Consider the following 20,872-nt stretch of genomic DNA (forward strand, 5'->3'; position numbering starts at 1 on the left):
GGGATTTCTTTATGTTTTTATTTGCTGCTGTATTAAGTCATCACAGTCTCCTCGTCAATCTTATTGACTGCAGTGGATACACTGACTCACTAAAATATATTCTATGGATGCTTCATAAAACAGGAAATTATATAGAGCTTGCACAGAAAAGACGATGGTTGTATTTATCTAAATGTGTATATTTTTTTAGGATGGATGTTAGGATTTATTTTGTCCTAAATTCAATACAATACATTACAGCAAGCTATTCAAATGACTGAAGGCTATCTATTTAAAACTAAACAGTGCTACCTGGTGGCCATAGTAAGAAACGCAGGCGATCGCTTGAGATGAAAATAACAAAAACAGAATACGTTTTAAGTCTTTTAATAAGTTCTTTGTTGGATTTCACAGTAGTATTAACACCACCAGTCAACACAGTCCATTTAGTTGACTTTGCCACATCATGTTTGTATAGTAACAGCTTGGCAGAGTGGCCATGGAACTGGATGAAATCACAACTGAGAGAAGAACTTTAAACAAGTAACAGTGGCTCAAGACCCTCACAGAAAGAACCTCACTAACAACTTTGGCAAACTGCTTCATTTGCCCTCAGCCAGAAATACAAAAACGGGTCAAATGTTTTTCACAGCTTATTCAGTATGCATGCGAATGAAAACTATGCACAGCTACAAAGAAAGCAGAACTGACTAAATTTACTCAAAAGAGCACAGACACATTTGAGGGACAGCAGTAAACTCCAAAAAATGTAAAAAAAACATACCACAGCAAATAATTCCCAAATTCCCAGACAGAAATAAATGTATAGAAACTGACCTTTGGGCCTCATATCTCAAGTTCGCATTACTGAAAAACACTCTACTTAAGTTAAATTATAGCATTTTATCAAGTTTGGGAGCCGTAAAAAAAGTGAATTGCACAAAAAAATTGTGTTAAATAGAAATTGCAAACATGGTAAGTTAAGAATTCGATTTTAAGGCACATCTATGAGCGTCTAAACTCAACATTTCTGTGAAATGGTCCCTGTCAATGAATAAAAAAATACATTTTTGTAACAAAAACAAACAATAATAAAACATCAGTGGCCATTCATTCACTTGTTTTTTTTAACCATTTGCAAAAGGACAGACTCAAATAGAGCATAGCACCCTCACACATCAACACAAACCCAGTCTCTGACAAATACACACAAAACAAATCTGACAGCCTCCTCTTTGACACATAATAAACCTTCAAATTAAAAAAGGTACCAGACAGCTAGATTGGAAGTTTCCTCACTTGTAGTACAACCTAAACGAAATTCAAAAGTGAAAGGGTAAACATGAATTGAAAGCTACAATGTATTTTTTTTTTTTTAAATAAGAGCAAAAATCATTGGTGGTATATAAGAGCTAACAATAACAACACTCATAGCGGAGACAAAGACTCACCCCTCCACTGTCGGTGTCATCAGAGCAGGTGGCTGTTGGCCTCTGCACTTTGCCATTTTCCCTGCCTATTGATACTTGACTTCCCAATACTTTCTTCTGTTTTGACAAACAAAACCATTTGATTTACTAGAATTATTAATTAAAATAGTAATTACCATGAGAAACTAACGTTTCCTCCAATTAATTGCTCAAATTAGAAAACAACCTCAATATATATATATACATACAAGAAATTAACATCAACAAACCTTAATTATTCCACCCAAAGAGCGAGATCGCCAGTGCTTCCTGCTGAATGGCGAGCGGGGATCCGCTGAGGGCGTGGTCACCAATGGCTGCTTCTCAAACTAAACGCACACAAACACGACGCGTTAGCCTGCTCAGTTGCAACACGTGTCTCATCTCATTTCGTCGATATCTCGTTGATACACTGACCTGCCTGATGAGTTTCTTCTTCTTGGCAGAGTTGGGCATGTTGTTGACTTGCTGGTAAAGTTCCTGCAGAGCTGATTCAGTGTATGTCCCAGTATCCGTGGACTTTGTCGAGCTGGTGCCACTGATCTTTCTCGCGTAAGGAGAACGAATAAACGTAGACTGGGGCACAGCCGGCGGCTCTTTGGTCCCTGTGACAAGCGTCAGGTCATCCTAGAATAAGCAGGTACATTTCACTCAAGATTTCAATGTCAAAGTCATACCACTCAAAGCTGAGCTGAACTACACAATGAAATCCAAAAATCATAACTAGATGGAATACATGCAGAAAATAAACACAATGGTTAGTCAAGGAAAGATTTTAACACAACTCAATGAAAAAACATGGGGGAAAACTGCTTACGGAAAATAAACAATAGTTCGTCGAGGAAAGATTTTACCTCAACTCAAAGAAAAAAATACAGGAAAAAAAATGCTTACCTTTGAGTGAAGAGGTTTAAATCTGGTGAAGTACATATGCGCATATTCTTTGATATATGGAGGGGCCTTCAATGAAAGTACAGTAAATGTAAATAGAATGTTGAGAACTGTTAGGATTCAAATTGACATAATCACACGGACACTAAATGACAGTAACTACACATTCATCTTAATATTTCGGATTCTTTATGAATTCCCTGTTTTGACATTCCCCATTGTATTTTTTTCACATTCCCTCGTAATACTCAAGTTTACAGGACTGATATTCCATTCTAAACAGGACCGTTTTCTGTGCTAGTTTACCTTGAAAAGCTTTTGAGAGTGCCTGATGAGAAATGCGATGCGATTGTTTAGCTTCTCGATGTTTTCCTGAAGTTCACTTGCCATCACCTGCAAAACAAGACATAGGGAAAGATTACAAGAAATGAACGAAATAATGGGTTTCATGGAATGTAAAAAGTAACTAAATGATCCGTACATTTTTGGGCCAGATAATTTGTGGCGCAAACATGGTTGCTAGATTGATAGCAGACATCTTGTTGACGTGCTGGTTGCGTGCGGTGTGATAGAGGAGGTCCAACAGGAGCTTCAACAGACTGCGGTTGACTGGTGGTAGCAGCATGAAAAGCAACTGATAGGCTTCCACCTGCCGCTCCTTGTCTGGAGTCTTACTTTTATCTCCTTTCTCATCAAAAAGAGTTAGCTCTGTGGACGTTAGAAAGGTATTTCATATAGAAAGTCAAGAAGCATAATATTTGGTTTTGAGACATGAAATGATAGCCACCTCCGATTTTAAGGTGGACATGGTAATGTCTGTGCATTAGCAGGGGCTCAGGCAACTCTCCCAGGTAGGCTTTGAGCAGCGAGGCGGCATCATTGGGGTGGAAGTCTCCTGTCTCGAGATCTATTTCTGCCCCGGCATTCAGCATCTCCCTCAGTGCGGCCTGTCGGAGGCTGTGGCCTGGCACGCGGAACAGCCCCTCCATGTGAAGATCTGGGAGAAAGCCCCAAAGGCAAAAACATGATGTCAGCAGGTGGACACAGCGAGAGACGGAGTGAATGAAACGTGAAATGAGAGCACGCGTGCTGAGGCAAAGTGCTTCATAATGAATTATTGACGGCAGCATTGGGGCCCAGTGTCCACTTTTGTGCAAATACGTCATCGGCTTTCCAAAAATAAATCAAGAAGACGTCATGCTAATTCAAGGCTAGCAGGCAGCAGTGGGGTTGTCACAAAATTCAAAAGGCAGAGGATGACTGAGCAGTAAACAGAGGTAATGGTAATGCAGCGTTATATAACCCCTGCAAACACATTCAGAGTGTTCTTGACATTTTCTCTATAACTAACAGATGACATTTATTTCTAAGTGCTATATACTGAGCAGTGCTTGCCAACCTTTACTGGGCCAAAACATACATATAATCAGACAGCATCACTAAACATCACTAAAAAACACTCACTTTTGCTCAGGTACTCAATCAGTTGATAGATCTGCGCTATCCCTTCTTCAGTCAAGGGCGCGCCGAAAATTGCACCTTTCTCTGGGGGGTAGAAAAACATTCCAGTAAATGCGGTTGCAGTCGCACCAAAAAAATAGAGGTGATCTGGATTGTATCTGCAATAGTCAAAATCAAGTGACTTGAGCCAGTACTCAAATATGCAGTAATCAGGCCATTCCATACATGTTAGTGCTGTGCAATGAACAGATTCCCTCCCCCCCATCTTTATTTCTTTGGGAGGGGTTCGCCATGCTCGGGGGTGCTTTTGCATCCCAAATCCAACGCTGAGTTCTTATACAGTCGGAGACTAACAATAAGAGTGGAATTTAAATAAAGTCAAATTAGCATATGGATTGAGGAGAAAAAAAATGACCTTTTCGCTTCAGGAAGTTTAACGAGCGGAGGAAGCCAGTAGAGGAAGGCACCCTGGGCTCAGAGTCACCAGTGAGCTGTGCAAACTCATCTCCAGGGAGGTCGATGAGTCGTGTGACATGTGACAAGACCAGATCTGTAAAGATCTGCGGATGTTCATGTTTCAGCCTCTCGACAAAGAAGTCCGGGTCGAAGATGACGGGCTGGCACATGTTCGATGTTTCCATGCTTGTAAATACACCGCATCTTGTCCCCATGCGTGGAGGGAAAAACAGGTTCAAGTGAAATTGCTCCAGATTTGTCCAAACGGATCGTCAATAGTAAAGCAGCATTATAAAATAAGAAGGCTACATAGCATTGTTAGCTCATGACACAGAATATCAAGAATTCAAAACGATCAGACACAACGTAAAGGTACCCGCATTCAAACACAGTAAAATACGTTAAACTACACATTTTTTCTTTCTAAAGTAACATCCATTTTTGAGTACGTACCTCTTCAGCTTCTGTGTATTTTGATTACTGTCTTCAGCCGCCATCTTCAATTTGAATCTTCCGCTGTTACGTTTTTAGTTCTGCCTTTTGATTTCTGATTGGCCACAATGTCATGACGTCAGACAACGTGGCCGCTGATTGGATAGATGCGAAATATGTCAACGTTTGTATTTTAGGTTATGCATTTGGTATAATTTTCATCCTTATCAGGATGCACTTTTATTTTAACTGAAAGCATAATGTAATAGAATGCTATGTCAGAAGAAACATTTGGCAAGACTTCATTGAAAATAACTGCAGGTTCTGAGAAAAACATTTATTCATATTTGCCTGTATACATACAAAATTATTTACACGTCCGATTGTGTTTACGATAAATACAAAAAACCTTTGTCAATTCACATGGCAACCTTTAAAAATCAAACTTCAAAAGAAATGTATGCAACACCTTGATAAAATAAAAAAACAACATTAAAATCATAGACTTGTAATCTCTTCTTGTGTTATCCCAGAATCCTTTGCCATGGAATAGAAATGACCTCGTTTTTTGAACAGATTATTTGGAGAATCAAACTCCACTATCCTGCCAGCATCGAGCACCATCACTCTGTGGACACGGAGGACAATAATGAATTTTCATATAGCTGGGACACATGCAGCGTAAGCAAAACTGAAAAGAACCAACCTCGAGCTATCCATGATGCTGTGCAGGCGGTGGGCGATGGTGAGAACGGTGCAGTGCGCAAACTCTTTCCTGATGGTCGTTTGGATCAGGTTGTCTGTCTCCAGGTCCACAGCTGCTGTAGCCTCATCCAGGATTAATATGCGGGACTTCCTGAGCAGCGCCCGAGCTAGACACAGCAGCTGCCTCTGTCCAACACTGTGTAGAGGTGTGGCACACAAATGCACGTTAGTAGTTGAGCTGGTACAAACATCTGTATCACTGGAATTTAAGGATAACTAGAAGAAGTAGTAAATCCATGTGAGCTCTGCTAGCACCACCCACCTAAGGTTCTCTCCTCCTTCTGCAACCTCATAATGCAATCCCTCCTGCAGCCCGGCCACATATTCCTTAAGATGGGAAAGCTCCAGTACTTTCCAGAGGTCCTCATCAGTGGATCTGTCAAAGGGATCCAAGTTCATCCTCAAGGTTCCAGAGAACAATACTGGATCCTGCACAGGGTCAAAGTGATCAGAATTTGTATTTGGAGCCATTTTATGGCATCATCTTGCATTTGTGTGTACCTGTGGTATGATAGTGAGGTTGTTTCTTAAGTCATGCAGACCTATTTTAGAAATATCAACACCGTCTATGAGGATTCGACCCTCAGCAGCTTCAATGATTCGGAACAAACAGTTGGTCAAGCTGGATTTCCCAGCTCCCGTGCGTCCCACAATACCAATCTGAATGGAAATAAAGCTTTGAGTGAATCCGATGTGATTGAGTAAATCTACATAAAAAAATAAATCCACACGAAACCTTCTCAGTGGAGCCAATATCACAGGAGATGCCATGCAGCACCAGATCCAAACCGGGTCGATAACGGACTTTGTAGTTTTCAAACTGCAGTCTTCCTGCATCAGGCCACTTGTCTGCTGGCCGAGTGTCAGTCACCCACTCGGCCTATGGTCACAAAAATGTCACATTAAATCCCATGAGTACGAGGTGGAGGGATCTATTTGTGTGCGTTTTATAATATTTTCTAAAAGGCTTAAATAACAGAATAAAAGTGCTTAATATGAAATAATCATTGAAACTTTATATTTTGTATCATGACTACAGGGTCAGTGGCAGCTATGGCGGGGTCACCACAACATGGGGGGGGCAATTACTCAAAAAAGCTGAACTACTGTACTCCAAATTATGTAAATGACACAGATGAGTACTGTAATATTGCATTTTTGTATAGTGTGGATGCTTTGTGCATTTAAGGGATATCGTCAGTGTAAGTACTTTTATATTGACATACCTCATTTTCAAGGACGCTGTATTCACTCACTCTCTCCACGGCGACAATATTGGTCTCTAGCTCCGACGTCATCCGAACAAGCCAGTTCAGGGTTTGCGTTACCTACAAATCCCACATCGAAAACAGAATTCACATCACAATAGCTTGGTCCAACGACTACCATCGTCACAGCATGACTCACATTCAGGGCGTAGGATATGGAGAGTCCCACCAGGCCGCTGTCTAGAGTATCTCTGGAAATAACTGCAAGCAAAGCAGCAAAAAACACCACCAGATTCCCGACAAATTCCAAACGAACTGCCAGCCATCTGTACAAACACAAAATAGACCCTCTTCATTTAATAACACCATCAGTGCGATCATGAGTCATTTAACTCTCTGACCTGTTCGATACAATCCACGGGTAGACGGTCTTCAGGTTTTCATCCATGGTGGCTTCATTGTGCTGGAGGAACCTTTCTTGATGGCCGTAAGCTCTTATCACAGAGAGGCCTGACACGGTTTCGCCAAAGTGGGAGTAAATGGGAGAACGAGACACTGAGTCCAGCCGACGAAGCTGCCTTGATGTCGCGACGTAGAAGCGCTGGATGAAGATGTCAAGTGAAGAGAATATCAAACTAATAATACCAATAAAAATATGTGACCCGACCCTGGATAAGCGATAAAAGATGGATGGATAGATGGATGGATAGATGAATGTTTCTGTATACAATTGTGCATCTCACCTGGACAAAGAAGTAAACCAAAGCCAAGGGAATGATGACAACAGTGAAGAAGGGAGTGGCCAGACAGATGACAAAAAGGGTCCCCAGTACCCCCAACAGACACAGCATCCAAGAGCGGACGGACTGTGGGATGGCTTCATCGATTGTAAATATATCCTATTGGACAAATATAGAGGTAATGTGTATATTTTGGGAGAACAAACGTAACTAAGACAACCGTTTGGATCCTTTTGGATTAAATCTGACCTTTGCAAAGCGGTTGACCACCCTACCAATGGGCGTGGTGTCAAAGAAGACCATTGGCGCACGAAGTATGTTTTCCAGCAGTCTTGAATGCAGGATTCGAGAAGCTTCAATGGCGGCATTGGCCAGTAACAGAGTCCCGAGGAATATTAAGAGGCCTGCCATGGAAAGAGTTTCATATGAATATAAAAGATTGCAGCATGCAACAAGAATTTGAAAATAATTCATTGTACTCATAACGCTTACCCTGAGCCACTCCCAGAGCGCCAAACACCCCCACCCTGGTGTCTCTCTTTTCTGCAGGGTATGTCATGTTGTAGTACTCCACCGCATCATTAGTCCAGTCACTGAGCCAGATATTCTGGCCAATGAATGCAATGTTCTGGATGAAGTACACTAGGAAAACTGTGGTAGTATATCCCCAGCCCATGGACCTCAGGTACTCGAGGTAGACTGAAATTTTCACCTGGAGATTAAAGAGGGATGCTGTCAGCTATACATGATGTCATTTCTTGCTTTATTTGTGTCATTAAGTTGACTGCAAAACCTACATGTCCTGTCTCCATAGCTTCCTTCTCGATTAGCCTTTGGCCTTTCTTTGTTTCTTCCTCATTTGGAGATTTCCTTGAAGAGCCGTTTCTTCCCGCTCTAAAACTACAAGAAAACAAAGAAGTCTTGCTCAAACTTTCATGAATTTTACCACCCACTTCCCCACAGTAATCCCATACCTGCTGTTGCGCTGGCTACGGCGGATGCTGTTTCCCCTCTTCAGAGTCGTCGTTACAGTGTCTTCTAATGGGGAGTCTGGTTGGGTCTCATCTCCCTCTGGGATCATGTCCTCATCTCCAACACCATGGCCAGGCTCTGTACAAGAGGGGCACATTAGTTTACAATGCATACAACGGTAGTTTATTATTTCACTTTTAGCACTCTCAACAAAATCAATTGTTAAAACAAGTACAAACTGAATTGATAACTTTTTGTAGCTTGCAATTAAATCAAATATGTTTCTAATGCAGAGAGATATTGACAGTATGTGACTAAACTAATTTAGCTCAGGCAGGCATACATTATACTGTGGTGGAAAAACTGAATTACCCGACTCAGACTTGGTGGAATTTTTATTATTATTGTGCTCTTTGGCATACGTGTCCAAAAATTCGGAAAAGGCGCCTTTGCTAGCACGGAGGCTGTTGTAGGATCCAACCTCAGAAACCACTCCGTCAACCAGGACTACAATTTCATCCACATGAGGCAGGAAGCTCACTCCATGAGTCACTAGAATACGGGTCTGCACAAACAAAAACACACACAGGGTTTAAGCACGTGATTTTAGGTAAAAAGTAGAAAATATAAACAACTAGAATGGCTTCAATCCAATATCTCTGGTTAAGTCTGTCGTTGATTTTCAAAGCTGCAAAAGATGCATGGACAGACCTTTTTTTTAAGTGTTCCATTAGGTCCGATCACTTTTTCAAAAAGATGCTTCCCCACATGAGAGTCCACAGCAGACAAGGGGTCATCCAGCAGATAAATATCTGCCTGACTGTATGCCGCTCTGGCCAAGCTCACACGTTGCTTCTGACCCCCTGAGAGGTTGATGCCCTAAAGAAAAGAAGAACAATAGAACAACATAGACCAAATACATTTTAAAAAGTCACTTTTTAAGTGAACTTTGAAAGCCTCCACGAATATTTAACTCAGTGAACACATACCAAATATGTACACAGGCCATGCACAAACAGAGAGCAAAAAAAACACATTCTTTTTATTTGTGACTCCTTGAACGCTTCTCTTACTTTCTCCCCAATCTCAGTCATGTCACCGCCAGGGAGAAGCTCTAGATCTGGACCAAGGGCACAGGCCTGGATCACCTCCTGATATCGCTTCTCCTCGAGGGGGGAGCCAAACAATATGTTATCCCTCAGGGTGGCATTTTGGATCCATGCTTGCTGTGGTACAAAGGCAAGTGAACCCTGGAAAAGAAGATTCAATGAATGGTTCGATTTATTTGAAAATATCTCGTCTTCACTCACAAATGTTCTCACTTTTCCTAATAAATATGGAAGAACTTAAACTCGCCCTGTACAGGGATTGTTTTAAGCAAATACTGAAGATGTCACCTGAATGTTGATGAAGCCTTTGGTGCTATGCATTTCTCCCAAAATGGCCGACACCAGAGAGGACTTGCCCGAGCCGACAGCTCCCACCACTGCGACCAGCCGACCTGGCTGGATGTCCAAACTCACACTGGAATGTAAACGCAAGATGAGAAAGTTCATTCAAAACTCGAGCAGTACGGTATTACGTGCGTGGTGTGGATGTTTTTAATGCAGAACTTGTACTTTTTAAGTTGGGGCTCGCCATCTTTTTCCCACGAAAAGGAACCATCAGAAACATTAACAGCAGAGCCTAAAAGACGCACAGGATAGATTTATTGCACATATGCCAAGATGAAGGTTATACTAGAAAAGCATAGACATACTGAAGCTGGGGTCATGGCGCACTACATCACTTTCAAGGTCTTCGCCTCCCAAAAACTTTTCAAGACGCTTTCTGGACACCGTCATCTACATTGCGAAAAGACAGAAAAACAAAATGAGCCTTTAAGGACAGACACATTACGTCTGAATGTGTCATGTGACTTTGTGCCCTTACTTGCACAATGGCAGCGATGAGCATGGGTAGCATGGCCAGAGGAAATCGAAGGAGGTTGAAGAGAGAGATAGAAGTGAAGGCTTTTTCAGCGGTCAACACGTTGTCTGAACTTACGGCCACAAACACGCCAAAGGTGGCCAAAGACACCTGGTACACACAGAGATGGACAGTGTGTGAGAAGTTGACACAACATTCTTTTGTTCCTTTTGTGACTCATTGACAAGACTGACCACAGCTGGAGCACTGGTGAAAATGAATGTGGAGACAGATGTGAGGTAAGCAAACTTCTTCATGACGTTGAGTTCTTGGCCTCTGATGCCTTGAACCTGAGCTTGGAATGATGGCTCCCATGCATACAGCTTTAGAATCTAGCAAGAGAACAAAAGAGGGAATTAATTAGGACACAAGAAGTGGAGAATCTCTCTGGTTTTATTTATAATAAAACATTTGTTTCTTAGTGGCATCATATTTTTTTTTTCAGAACTCTAATATGGCCCTCAAGGGAATGTAGAAAAAAATGGCCTTGTTTGAAAAAAGCTTTCCTCTAACCTCAAGCACACAGAAAACCTTTGAGTTCTTCGACTGAGCAATGCCACATGTGGTGGTTGCACAAAAGAAGGTCCTCCGGGTTAAGCGCCTCTGAAGCTCAGAAGGTTTTGATCTAAGACCTGACAATGTACCTATTGTTTTTGGATCTCCTGTTTAATTTTGTGTGCTTATTTTTTCTTCTTAGTTTCTTGGCCAGCATTCTTAACATTTATGCCTTTTAAAATACTTCCTCTGTGTTCATTTATATCCCTTTTGCACGAAACGCTCTTTGCCTCAATAAGTGATGATAAAAGCATTGCCACTGATTCTAAGTCCATGATTTCAGTGAAGACGAAAAAAGCTCACCTTCATGCCGTTGAGTATTTCATTCATTATTTTCAATCTCTTGTCTTTGAATTTCATGTTCTCAATCTGAAAGGAGATGATGTAAATCAGAAGGGACAGTAGTTAAATAGAGAAAAGACGACTGAAACGACAAATGAAATACATCTACATAATTATACCAACTGCTCCGTATGTGTGTTTATTACCTGGAATTTTCTAGCCTTGTTGGCCAGAAGTCCATTAATTGGCACCATGAGAATCATGACTAAAAGTCCAGCCAACACAGAAGGTCCGAGCTCCTGCCAAAGGAACACAATGGACAAGGCGATCTGCAGAGGGCAGGACCACAGTAGGTGGATAAAGTTCGTCACGTCATTGAAGCGCTGGGCATCGGCAGACATCAGGTTCACTGTTTCGCCGACCGTGGACTCTTTACGCGTGTCATTAGACACCACCAGTGCCTTGAGGGGAATGTGAAAATTCTGGATATTAGTGGGGTTTTTTTTTTTTTTCATTTATTTTTGTTTGCTAATTTGTATGCTATATATAATGAACTTCATGTCGCAAATATTCAGAATTTTTTTGTGTCCAAAATACTTTGGACCATGTACACATTTTGAAATAATGAGTCAGATGTGTCTATATTTGCATGCATGATTTAAAGAGATACTTACACAAATTTTTATATCGAGCAGTTTTTATTTGTACCTTTTTGTAAACAGCAGCCATAATAGCAGTCCGGACCTTCATTCCGAGCACAAAGCAACGCTGGAAGTACTGCTGCAGAAAGAGAGACTGCAGAAGGGCCACCACCAGAAGCAACACTGCATAAAGATAACCTTCCCATGCATGGGTGCTTTTGTCTTGAGTGAAAGTGATCATCAACCTGGGAAGACACAGAGACAAGGTGACATATGCATCACAATGACCCCCGAGGTTTCTCCTAAAATATATAGTAAATACTTCAGAATTGTTAGTAGTCAGTATAGTCATTTAGACGTGGACTTACTTTAGCAGCTGAGGACTGACAAAAGAGAAAAGGTCTTGCAGAAGTTTGAAGAGGGCCGACTCGAGTAAAATTCCTTTAAATGTCTTGTAAATAGTGGGTATGAGCCATGAGGTGGGATAGGTTTCTTCTTCTTTCTTTTTCTTGCTTTTCTTTTCTTTTTTGTCTTTCTTGCCTCTTTCCTCCTAAAGGAAAATAATGGCAGTACAAACTCACAAAACAACGAATATGGCTGCATGTGCAGGATCAATAAATGAAATCAATTTGGAGTGCAAGAAAAATCGACAACGTCAAGGTACTGTGCGTGGTTTTTCTCACCATCAACAAGACGTCCTGACTAACGCCTTTCCCCAGGCCACTGGCGAGTCCATTTTGTAAAGTTTCATTATGGGATTTCTTGTTTTGATTTTTGGCCATTTTTTTCTGGTAGCGATGACGAGCTGCGGCAAACTCGGTCTGCATGATGTGTTGAAAGTGCTGGCTGATGTAACCCGTGGTGTCCTCCTCATTCAGGGACCACATGTCTTCCTGAACCAAGGGCTGCCTGTACCCTTTGAGTGCCATACTGAGGAGTGAAAGGCAAGATGGGTTTGTGTTCATGATGTACAGTAATGTGCAAATGTCTTGGGTCACTAGCTTTCCTATTTGAATAACCTTTTATAGTCTACTACTATTTCTTCAAATAGTGGGCAGGGGCATTTGAAACGGGTGTGTTGGAGGAGGGAAACACGAGGTGAGGCGTTTATTTCTTCAAGTCATCTATTAAGACTTAAGAGGGCCAAAAGGACGCACCTACTTCAAGTTGATAATGTACCTGCTGATTTATTGAGGCATGGCTTTATTATATCAGAGAGGCAGTTAATTAGGGCACAAACATGCAGTTTCTGGACTTTCCTAATTGTATTTTAGTGTGTTTTATTACTGTAATCTGGTAGATAATTGCCAATATACTGTATATGGTCATTACAGAATTGCTAAAAGAACATGATGGCCTTGGGACGTTTGCACATTAATATAGTGTCAAATCTGTGCGTACTTATGCAGGTTTACCTATTAAACCAGTTGAATGTGATTCTGTTCAAAAATGGTGCACCGGCCTCTGGATTCTGTTAAGGAAAGACAGTATTAGAGTGAGTAAGGCAAAAAAAAAAAAAAAAGTGGGAAATGCAAACATTCACCAATCATATACCTTTTTCACAACTTCTCTGGTTTCTGGAGAGATGTCCGCTAAACCTGAGAGGATGAGTGCTATGACTTCCAGGCCAAATGAGATGCAGATAAGGCAGAATCGAGGAAGGTCATCAATCGCTCCCTGGTGGTCAATATGAAGTTTAACAACTCGATTTGACCAACAATGACAGGGCTGACTGATAACCATTTGTGCTTACAGTTTGTCAATTCGTACCTGCCTGAGTGCTGCTCGTATGTTGGTCTGCAGATGGAAAACATCACACAGAACCACAAGGAACCAAAAGAGGAAGAGAGTGGCAGAATCTATTGATCCACTTCGTCTTAACCCTTCTTGACACAGTATCACCATGACCTAAACAAATAACATAATATAAGCACAAATCATCTCTCTCAGACAAAAGCCAGAGTTGGGCAACATTACTTAACATACCCATGACACAGCATAAATGATGGGGTTGGCGTAGTACACAGCATGATTCTTTTCTGACGGAGGTGTGTCTTGGCTCGGACCAAAGTCTTCTCCCAAAGTGATGGCCAAGCCTGCTATGGCAGTCAGGAACAGCAGCGAAGCAACAACCTGAGAAAAGCCAGAAAAGGCATAATACAAAAGGATGTTTTCTTCTATGCGCTACTGGATTAAAATTAGGTTTTCATTCACTGCATGATTATGGTAATATCCGGACTGGGGGTGCAAGTTTTATTTTTTTTTAAATAGTGACTGTGTTGTGTTACCTGTTTGCAGATGTAGAGTTTGGACATGTATCTTGTGTCCTTTGTTCTCCTGCAGAGACCCAGCAGGTGCCACGGGGCACAGATCCACAGGAAGCCCAGTGGGATCCACACCAGTACTGTCTGCTCCACGCATACTGGCAGATCTGGATCTTCTTTCTCTAAATATGAAGAATTCTGCAACACGATATGAATATAAATGAGCTAATGCTTCAACTGAAGACCAAATGCTGGCTATTAGGCATTAGTAAAAAAAAAAAAATCATAGAAATGAAGCAAATCATATGGTTCCAGTTAAGTCACGAGTATTTTCCCTTTAAGGTGAATCTTGTAGGTAGATTAAGTACTGCATTTATTTTGGATAAGAAGATATCCAACTCTCACATCAAACACAACGCCACAACACATAATCACGTGAAAAAAAGAAATAGAATAATAAATAGAAATGTATTTTTAGGTAAGTAATCATGTGCTCAAAAAATTAAATAAATATATAGCTATTTTTAAAGTCTCATATTTTAGAGAAAATGATGTTCATATGTCTGAGAATGAAGAAATATATTGTATTTTTGAAGAAATATTATGTGTTGAGATCTTTTAGCAAACCTCGAGGGTGAAAATGCAAAAAACTCTTTGCTGAAAAGTTCTTTGCTTAGTGCGCAAAATATTTATTTAAAATTAGACTATAAACTACCCAATTAGAGTGTTTGCTATGCTTCATGGCATTTGTAAATTTGTCAGTAACCATTAAAAATACGGTGCAACTGAACACAGTCCGCTTTGTGACGCTGGTAAGCTTCCAAGTGATTCTATGATTAAAAACAACTACTGTCTAGTATTAGTAACTATTTAATTTTTGAGAAGCAACAATCATTTAGACTTTTTAGATTAGGGAATGTTTAAAGTAAAATTGTAACATCCCTGTCATACAAGCCTACAAAGCCTTGCGAGTGATAATGTTAACAAGAGGGCATAAAACTCTTTTGCGAGTGATAATTTCACCTCACCACAACTTGTGTATGCAATTGATCGCAATTTACAGTTTTACAAACTTTCCGATTTCCAGTTATCATCAAACCTCAATGGTATCATAAAAATGTTCCCGATGTTTGTCCAGAAATTTGAACTGAACATAACAATTACTCCATTGTCGGTAAAGAAAAGTAGCTGTTTCACAGTGACATTAAGAAAAAGTCTAACTCACCCAGAAGACAGAACCACAGTATTCCTCCAGAACGGCAGCGCACATGGTCCTCACGGATGCCCTCCGGCGAACTTTAGAAGCCCAGTCAACTTTTGATGCCTGGCTCCTCCGGTGTTCTCTCAAGAGTTCCTCACTCTCCTCCGCCCACAAGATGACAATTGTAGGATGTGACGCCGAGGTGGACTTTGAGCCATGAGTCTTTTAATACTGAAGGCAAAACTTGTGCACATGAAAAAAACACATTCACGAGAAGAATGACTCCGTCAGTTGATTATCCTCCCAATGGTCCTCAAACATATACACATGCTGGGTCAGATGACAAAACTAACAAAACTCCAGTCACTGAGAGAATCCAACTCACTCCAACCAGTCCACAAACACTGCTCCCCTTACAACTGTGTCTAAAGTTCAACTGATCACAGAGACAACAGCATGAAAAAAGTAAGATAGAGCAAATGAGAAAGAGAGAGAGAGTGAGCGAGAGAGAGAGAGAGAGGGATGTGTCCCTGCGTGCTAGAGTTGAAAATGGAATGTTTTTCAAGGAAAGGGTGGGGAATGAACTCATTAAAGCCCCCCTTTTTCCTGTTGTCTTTCTCACCCCTCTGCACGACAAAAAGTATTTTAGGAAGTGTCGTCACATCAGATTAAACTCAAGAAGACATGCAATCAAACTCACTTAAGAAAATGAGAAAGAGACTGTTTGGCCCAACCATTGATTTTCTGTTTTCAAATTTCATGTTGGCAAAGATGATTTTCTTTGTTTTTCTTTCGTTTGAGCGAAGCAAAAAGCTGTGGTAGTATACACATGCTTCTCTTTGGTCGTCATTTTCTTCCATATGTTTTCTTGTAAGTTAATGTAAAACAGATGCCTTTTGGAGAGGACAATAAATCCTCAGCTCTATATGACACACACGTAAGAGCCATCGTAAAATGTGAATACAGATACAGGGGGGTGACTGTGCAGAAATCAGGATGGACCCGAAGTTAATGATTATGTATTTGGTAACATCACATGGCCCGCCACTCGGCTGACTCATGATGCATGTGACAGCCTCAATGAAAACATGATGTAAAACTCAAAGTACAGTCATATAACAGAAAACGTTCTATAAATTATAGCTATCAGGGGCTGATTGGCTATGCATGTCACCGTCATTGGCTGCAAACATGAAAAGGATCTATGCTGAGATATTAATACGCAAAGCAGATACTCAGACACTCAATAGTCAAACCTTAAAGTGTTAAATAATCTTAAAAGTATTACATTTTTGTAAACATCGGGTAATGTTGGAGCATTTAGCTAATGAAGTCCTGAAAATCATTCTGGGCCTAATTTGAATATAATAAGAAACTTTTCTACAGTAATCCTACAGTATATCTTCTGCTCTGCTCTGAGTCATTTCATCTGAACCAATCCGTAACATCGGTGCAGAAAACAAGTCCATAACTCTCATTAGACTGTCGTGCTCAGTATAATATACAAAGTTCACTGCTTTGCACTTCTGTCAACTTTTCAAATGAATTGCCTTTGCCATAAAAGCTGAGGATCTCGTTCCCAAGGCCTTGGGCTTTACTGACAAGGTGCCCTTAAACAAAATATCGTTTGCTTCTTTCCTCTGTATCTCATCTTGCATGCGGTTGTGTGATTTGGTTGTGTGCGCAACACAAAAATAGTAAAGTTTAACTCTAACTTATATTATACAAAACTATATATGAAAATGTGTTTAACTCTTTATACTACTCAAAAATATATATGAATGAATATAATGAATGAACAAAAAAATGATGGGCCAATACCAATAACAGGTATTAGACAGAACCCCCCAACACTAACCCAAAATAAAATAGATAAAACAGATACAAAGCATTGGCAACTTTAATTGAAATCTGAAAAAAACTATACAGTCCCGTGACTTTAGTCATGAGAAATACAATTGGAAGATCCGTTTCTGTTAAACTTCCAACATCCATCCATCCATTTTCTGAACCGCTTAGTCCCCACGGGAGTCGTGGGTGTGCTGGAGCCTATCCCAGCCGTCAATGGGCAGTAGGCGGGGGACAACCTGGACCAATTGCCAGTTATTGAATATTCTAATCAATGTTGTATGCCATGCGTATGGAGAATGAATACATTTTGAATTTGGACATGCAACATTTTGACAAAATATGTAATAATAAAAATACATTATTTTCCCACTTGAAACTTGTCTTACAGTTGTCTGGCAATTTCAGCAAAAAGTGACATTCAACAAATGAAAATACACTATGATTGCATTTTCAATTCTTAATATATTTAGAGAATATGAATTTACATTGGACATGAAAAGCTGAATAAATAACTTCGGAGGTATTGATTTAGTTTTCAGTCATGACTGTCCAGTTTTGATTCATAGGATATTTTGGGCTATTGCATTAAATGTGCGTACTTTGCTCACATCTGCCACCTTCAGGCTGTACTCGGGTACCGTGAGAGAAGCACCCATTGTCACGCTGCTGTTCCTGCAGGGAAAAATAAATAAATCACTTTTGTAATTAACAGGATAAACCAGATAATAGCACATTGGTAAAATGATCAGTTAAAAAAAAATTATTCCTCTCGAACTTCATCGAGTACTTCTAATTTAATCCGTAACAAACCTACATAGCTGAGGAAGAATGGCCAATCGGAGGCAGAAGGCATCTTCGCCAAAGTGTCAAATATTTACTGTGCTCACAGGCATGCACGCAGCTGCACCCAAATGTTTGCCTTCTAGAATTTGGCTTCAGGAAATTTACTTAAAATGGTGGATTATCCAGTTGGAAAATAAGGCAGATGGACCTCGGGCAGGTGACAGTATTCGGAAAAATTGCACATTACCAATATTGCTGCTAAACAGGCATGTATATTGATTTTTTATTGATTAGGCATTCCCACAAATAACATTCAGTGCTATTGTAATAGTGTTATGACTAAATCACACTGCCAAAATATGTAGCAGCTAATGTCAGGCTAACATCAGGTTAATTATAGTGATAATGCTAGCTCAGTATTGCCACCATTGCTGATTTGTTGAGTAGGATAGCATCTTCTGTGGCTATTAACCACAACTAAGAACTCTTAGAATAGTATAAGGGCTTTGGTCTGAGACTCAGGTGGGGGGAAGGTAAGGCCAAAAGGCTAAAATAAAACCTTGTGAACAGTTTTCTCACTGCAAATTCCACCACTAGCTGAAGATACACACAAACAAACCTGAATTTCATGGCAGAATCTCTGCTGGAGCGAGCAGAGCAGTGGAACTCTTGAGCGCCCGATCCCTCTAAAATTCTTTGGAGATTTCGCTCTGTGATGCCACCGCCTGCATTACAAAGATTAAAGATCAAACTTCATTTAATATTTTTAAACTCACATTATCTTTTTACACAAGAGAAGAACAATATTAACACTAACCTGGCATGATGGTAATCCTGCCTTTAGCCTGGAGGAGAAGAGTTACGAGTTAAAACGCAGGTATGGTGTAGCGGAAACTCTAAGGTTGCTAAATAGCCTTCAGAATTTCTGCAACATTTTTCGGAAAACTACGCCTCTGAACCTAGCTGGGATAGGATCACCTGTGACCCTAAAGTGGACTAGCGCTAAAGAAAATTGATGGAATGAGGGCTGAGTGTGACCTTGTAACAGATTCATTCTATTTTCCTTTTTAAGGTCAACCAATGAGACCTTTGAGGGTGCACTGCACATTAATTCATACATACTTGTTCTACGAGACGCTTAATGAGAGGGAGACCCTCCAATGCAGAGTTTTCACAGCCACTGGTCAGCACGCGCTGGAAACCTAGCGACACCAGTGTCTCCAGGGCAACTGCTTCATCACAGACCATGTCAAAAGCTGGAGAATGCAAAAAGAACCCAAAAACAAAAACAATAAATCAACATTTGGTTTCCGCCCCAGTGCTATGGTAAAAAATAATGGAAAGTGAAATAAGCTTGAGCACAGTACCTCGGTGGAAAGTGACAGGTAAAGGACGAGCAGCAGCTAGAGAGAAAAGGAGAACATTTTAATATTAAAACTCCAGGTTTTATTTATTTTTTTGATCATCTTTTATTTATTTTAATGATTAAAACCCTTGCTCTAGTTTTGGATGCACGCTACTATGCTACTGAATTTTAATGTCAGTCTTGTGGTGGTCCTTGGATAGCCAAATCTTTTTTGAGATGGTCGCTACTTTGTGTAAAAAGTTGAAGAACCACTGGAATAGCAGTTAAAATATCTGCACTATTGTGAGGTTTGGACCTTAGCACTCACATTCTGTGTGGACTCGGCGTGTTTGCTCCCTCTGCTTATGTGGATTTCTCAAGTTGTATAGGAATTTCAAAAAGTTCAAGTGCAAATACAATTAAATGAAGACTCTAAACTGCTCATAGATATGAGAATGAGTGACAAAGCCTCTAGTCCAGGGTATACTCTGCTTCTTGCCCAAATTTAATCGGGACAAGTTCAATCTCACCCACATCCTGACTATGGATGCTAGTAATATATCATAAACTAGAAGATCTTCCAAATTATACAGGTTTACATTACCCAGAAAGTCCATACAGAGCTGTGCATCCACCTGCCCATCTTCCGTCAAGGCTCCCAGCACAAATCCGTCAGCCCCGTGATTCTTCATCACCTCCACATCTTTCATCATAACCTCCACTTCCTGGTCCGAGTAAAGGAAATCGCCTCCACGGGGACGAATCATCACATAGACTGGGATTTTGACCAATGTTTTTACAATCTGGAGTAGGCCTGTGTGTGTAGATTAATGAGTACATTTAATAGTCAATTGACCGTTTTATGTCCCAAAAGAATGTTCTCACCAAGACTGGGAGTGAGCCCTCCTTCCATAAGACTACAACATAGTTCAAGTCGGCCAGCACCTGCCAGTAGATGACAGATTTCAGGAGGTCACAACATACAACCCAGTCTTTAATCAATTCCCTGTACCCTCATCACTTGCGTGCATATTTGGATTCTGTCGTCAACCGGTGACCTCTGCACTGTTATGTTCCAAACTCATGTCTGATTTAATTTTAATCTCTACATTCAATTGGAACGACTCTTAGTATGTACTCGGGTTTCCAAGAATGCCATGTGATTGTTGTTTATTTCTTAGCTTGAAGGACACTCAACTAACGACTACCAACCTCCTCGCTCCGCATTGACGGCAGACTCCACGGAGTCCACACACACCTCCATTAGAAAGCCCTCTGCCATAATTATGCCAGTTCGTTCACAAGAGTTCTTTAGTACTGATGTTTACTGTGACCGTAGAACTGGTGAGACAAATGGACATATAAACTTAGGTTAACAAAACATGCACATTAAATACAAAAGTAAAACATACATATCACTTTGGCCTGCAAGTGAACAATCGGATACTTTACTTGAAGTGTTTGACTTCTTAACCTTGCGGTCGGGCTGTTTACTACCACGCTGCTGCATAACGTCACACTGGGAGTGTTTTTACCGGAAACAGGAAGTGCCCACGAAGTTAGCTTTACTTTCGGTTTATATCGCAACTTAATATTAACAATACACTGC

General features: G+C 40.6%; 3 protein-coding genes across 4 annotated transcripts; all 3 read right to left on the minus strand.

Moving 5' to 3' along the window:
• Positions 1–350: 350 nt before the first annotated feature.
• On the minus strand, positions 351–4,806 carry arhgap19 (Rho GTPase activating protein 19). The gene is made up of 11 exons (XM_049736199.1): positions 4,710–4,806; positions 4,216–4,460; positions 3,804–3,884; positions 3,127–3,336; positions 2,821–3,047; positions 2,646–2,732; positions 2,343–2,408; positions 1,866–2,075; positions 1,679–1,777; positions 1,431–1,526; positions 351–1,290 (listed from the first exon to the last, which is right to left on the minus strand). The coding sequence occupies exons 1-11, from the start codon at positions 4,751–4,753 to the stop codon at positions 1,258–1,260; spliced, it is 1,398 nt and encodes a 465-aa protein (XP_049592156.1). The 5' UTR covers positions 4,754–4,806; the 3' UTR covers positions 351–1,257.
• Positions 4,807–5,010: 204 nt separating this feature from the next.
• Positions 5,011–16,509, minus strand: abcc2 (ATP-binding cassette, sub-family C (CFTR/MRP), member 2). Its single transcript, XM_049736158.2, has 32 exons — positions 15,309–16,509; positions 14,108–14,281; positions 13,806–13,952; positions 13,590–13,727; positions 13,374–13,496; positions 13,235–13,290; positions 12,503–12,749; positions 12,188–12,369; positions 11,887–12,064; positions 11,385–11,639; positions 11,200–11,265; positions 10,536–10,673; positions 10,306–10,452; positions 10,133–10,217; positions 9,993–10,059; positions 9,771–9,897; positions 9,447–9,623; positions 9,085–9,252; positions 8,746–8,938; positions 8,376–8,511; positions 8,199–8,301; positions 7,894–8,113; positions 7,651–7,805; positions 7,405–7,560; positions 7,063–7,262; positions 6,861–6,987; positions 6,680–6,781; positions 6,190–6,333; positions 5,955–6,113; positions 5,716–5,882; positions 5,395–5,589; positions 5,011–5,316 (listed from the first exon to the last, which is right to left on the minus strand). Exons 1-32 carry the CDS (start codon positions 15,351–15,353, stop codon positions 5,187–5,189), a joined length of 4,707 nt encoding a protein of 1,568 aa, XP_049592115.1. The 5' UTR covers positions 15,354–16,509; the 3' UTR covers positions 5,011–5,186.
• Positions 16,510–17,166: 657 nt separating this feature from the next.
• cutc (cutC copper transporter homolog (E. coli)) lies at positions 17,167–20,857 on the minus strand. 2 transcript variants are annotated; one of them, XM_049736217.2, is made up of 9 exons: positions 20,716–20,857; positions 20,476–20,604; positions 20,149–20,208; positions 19,868–20,077; positions 19,286–19,321; positions 19,041–19,174; positions 18,736–18,763; positions 18,538–18,643; positions 17,167–17,807 (listed from the first exon to the last, which is right to left on the minus strand). In XM_049736217.2, exons 2-9 carry the CDS (start codon positions 20,543–20,545, stop codon positions 17,696–17,698), a joined length of 756 nt encoding a protein of 251 aa, XP_049592174.1. In that variant the 5' UTR covers positions 20,546–20,604; positions 20,716–20,857; the 3' UTR covers positions 17,167–17,695. The 2 variants fall into 2 exon arrangements, with proteins under 2 accessions (XP_049592174.1, XP_049592175.1); XM_049736218.1 differs by having other exon boundaries at positions 20,676–20,817.
• Between the last annotated feature and the right edge of the window lie 15 nt (positions 20,858–20,872).

Source organism: Syngnathus scovelli, chromosome 12 (assembly GCF_024217435.2).
Source record: "Syngnathus scovelli strain Florida chromosome 12, RoL_Ssco_1.2, whole genome shotgun sequence".
NCBI classification, from domain to species: Eukaryota; Metazoa; Chordata; class Actinopteri; order Syngnathiformes; family Syngnathidae; genus Syngnathus; species Syngnathus scovelli.

Coding starts and splice junctions, on each gene's coding strand:
- abcc2 (XM_049736158.2), bottom strand. CDS start 15,353: ATGTGCGCTGCCGTTCTGGAGGAATACTGTGGTTCTGTCTTCTGG. Junction 12,065..12,187: donor GTCAGTCCTCAGCTGCTAAA/GTAAGTCCACGT, acceptor GTGTCTTCCCAG/GTTGATGATCACTTTCACTC. Junction 7,263..7,404: donor TGGTTTACTTCTTTGTCCAG/GTGAGATGCACA, acceptor ATCTTCATCCAG/CGCTTCTACGTCGCGACATC.
- cutc (XM_049736217.2), bottom strand. CDS start 20,545: ATGGCAGAGGGCTTTCTAATGGAGGTGTGTGTGGACTCCGTGGAGTCT. Junction 20,078..20,148: donor AGGGCTCACTCCCAGTCTTG/GTGAGAACATTC, acceptor CTACACACACAG/GCCTACTCCAGATTGTAAAA. Junction 17,808..18,537: donor GATTCTGCCATGAAATTCAG/GTTTGTTTGTGT, acceptor TTTTCCCTGCAG/GAACAGCAGCGTGACAATGG.
- arhgap19 (XM_049736199.1), bottom strand. CDS start 4,753: ATGGCGGCTGAAGACAGTAATCAAAATACACAGAAGCTGAAGAG. Junction 3,337..3,803: donor GATTGAGTACCTGAGCAAAA/GTGAGTGTTTTT, acceptor GCTTTCTCCCAG/ATCTTCACATGGAGGGGCTG. Junction 3,048..3,126: donor TGTCCACCTTAAAATCGGAG/GTGGCTATCATT, acceptor TAACGTCCACAG/AGCTAACTCTTTTTGATGAG.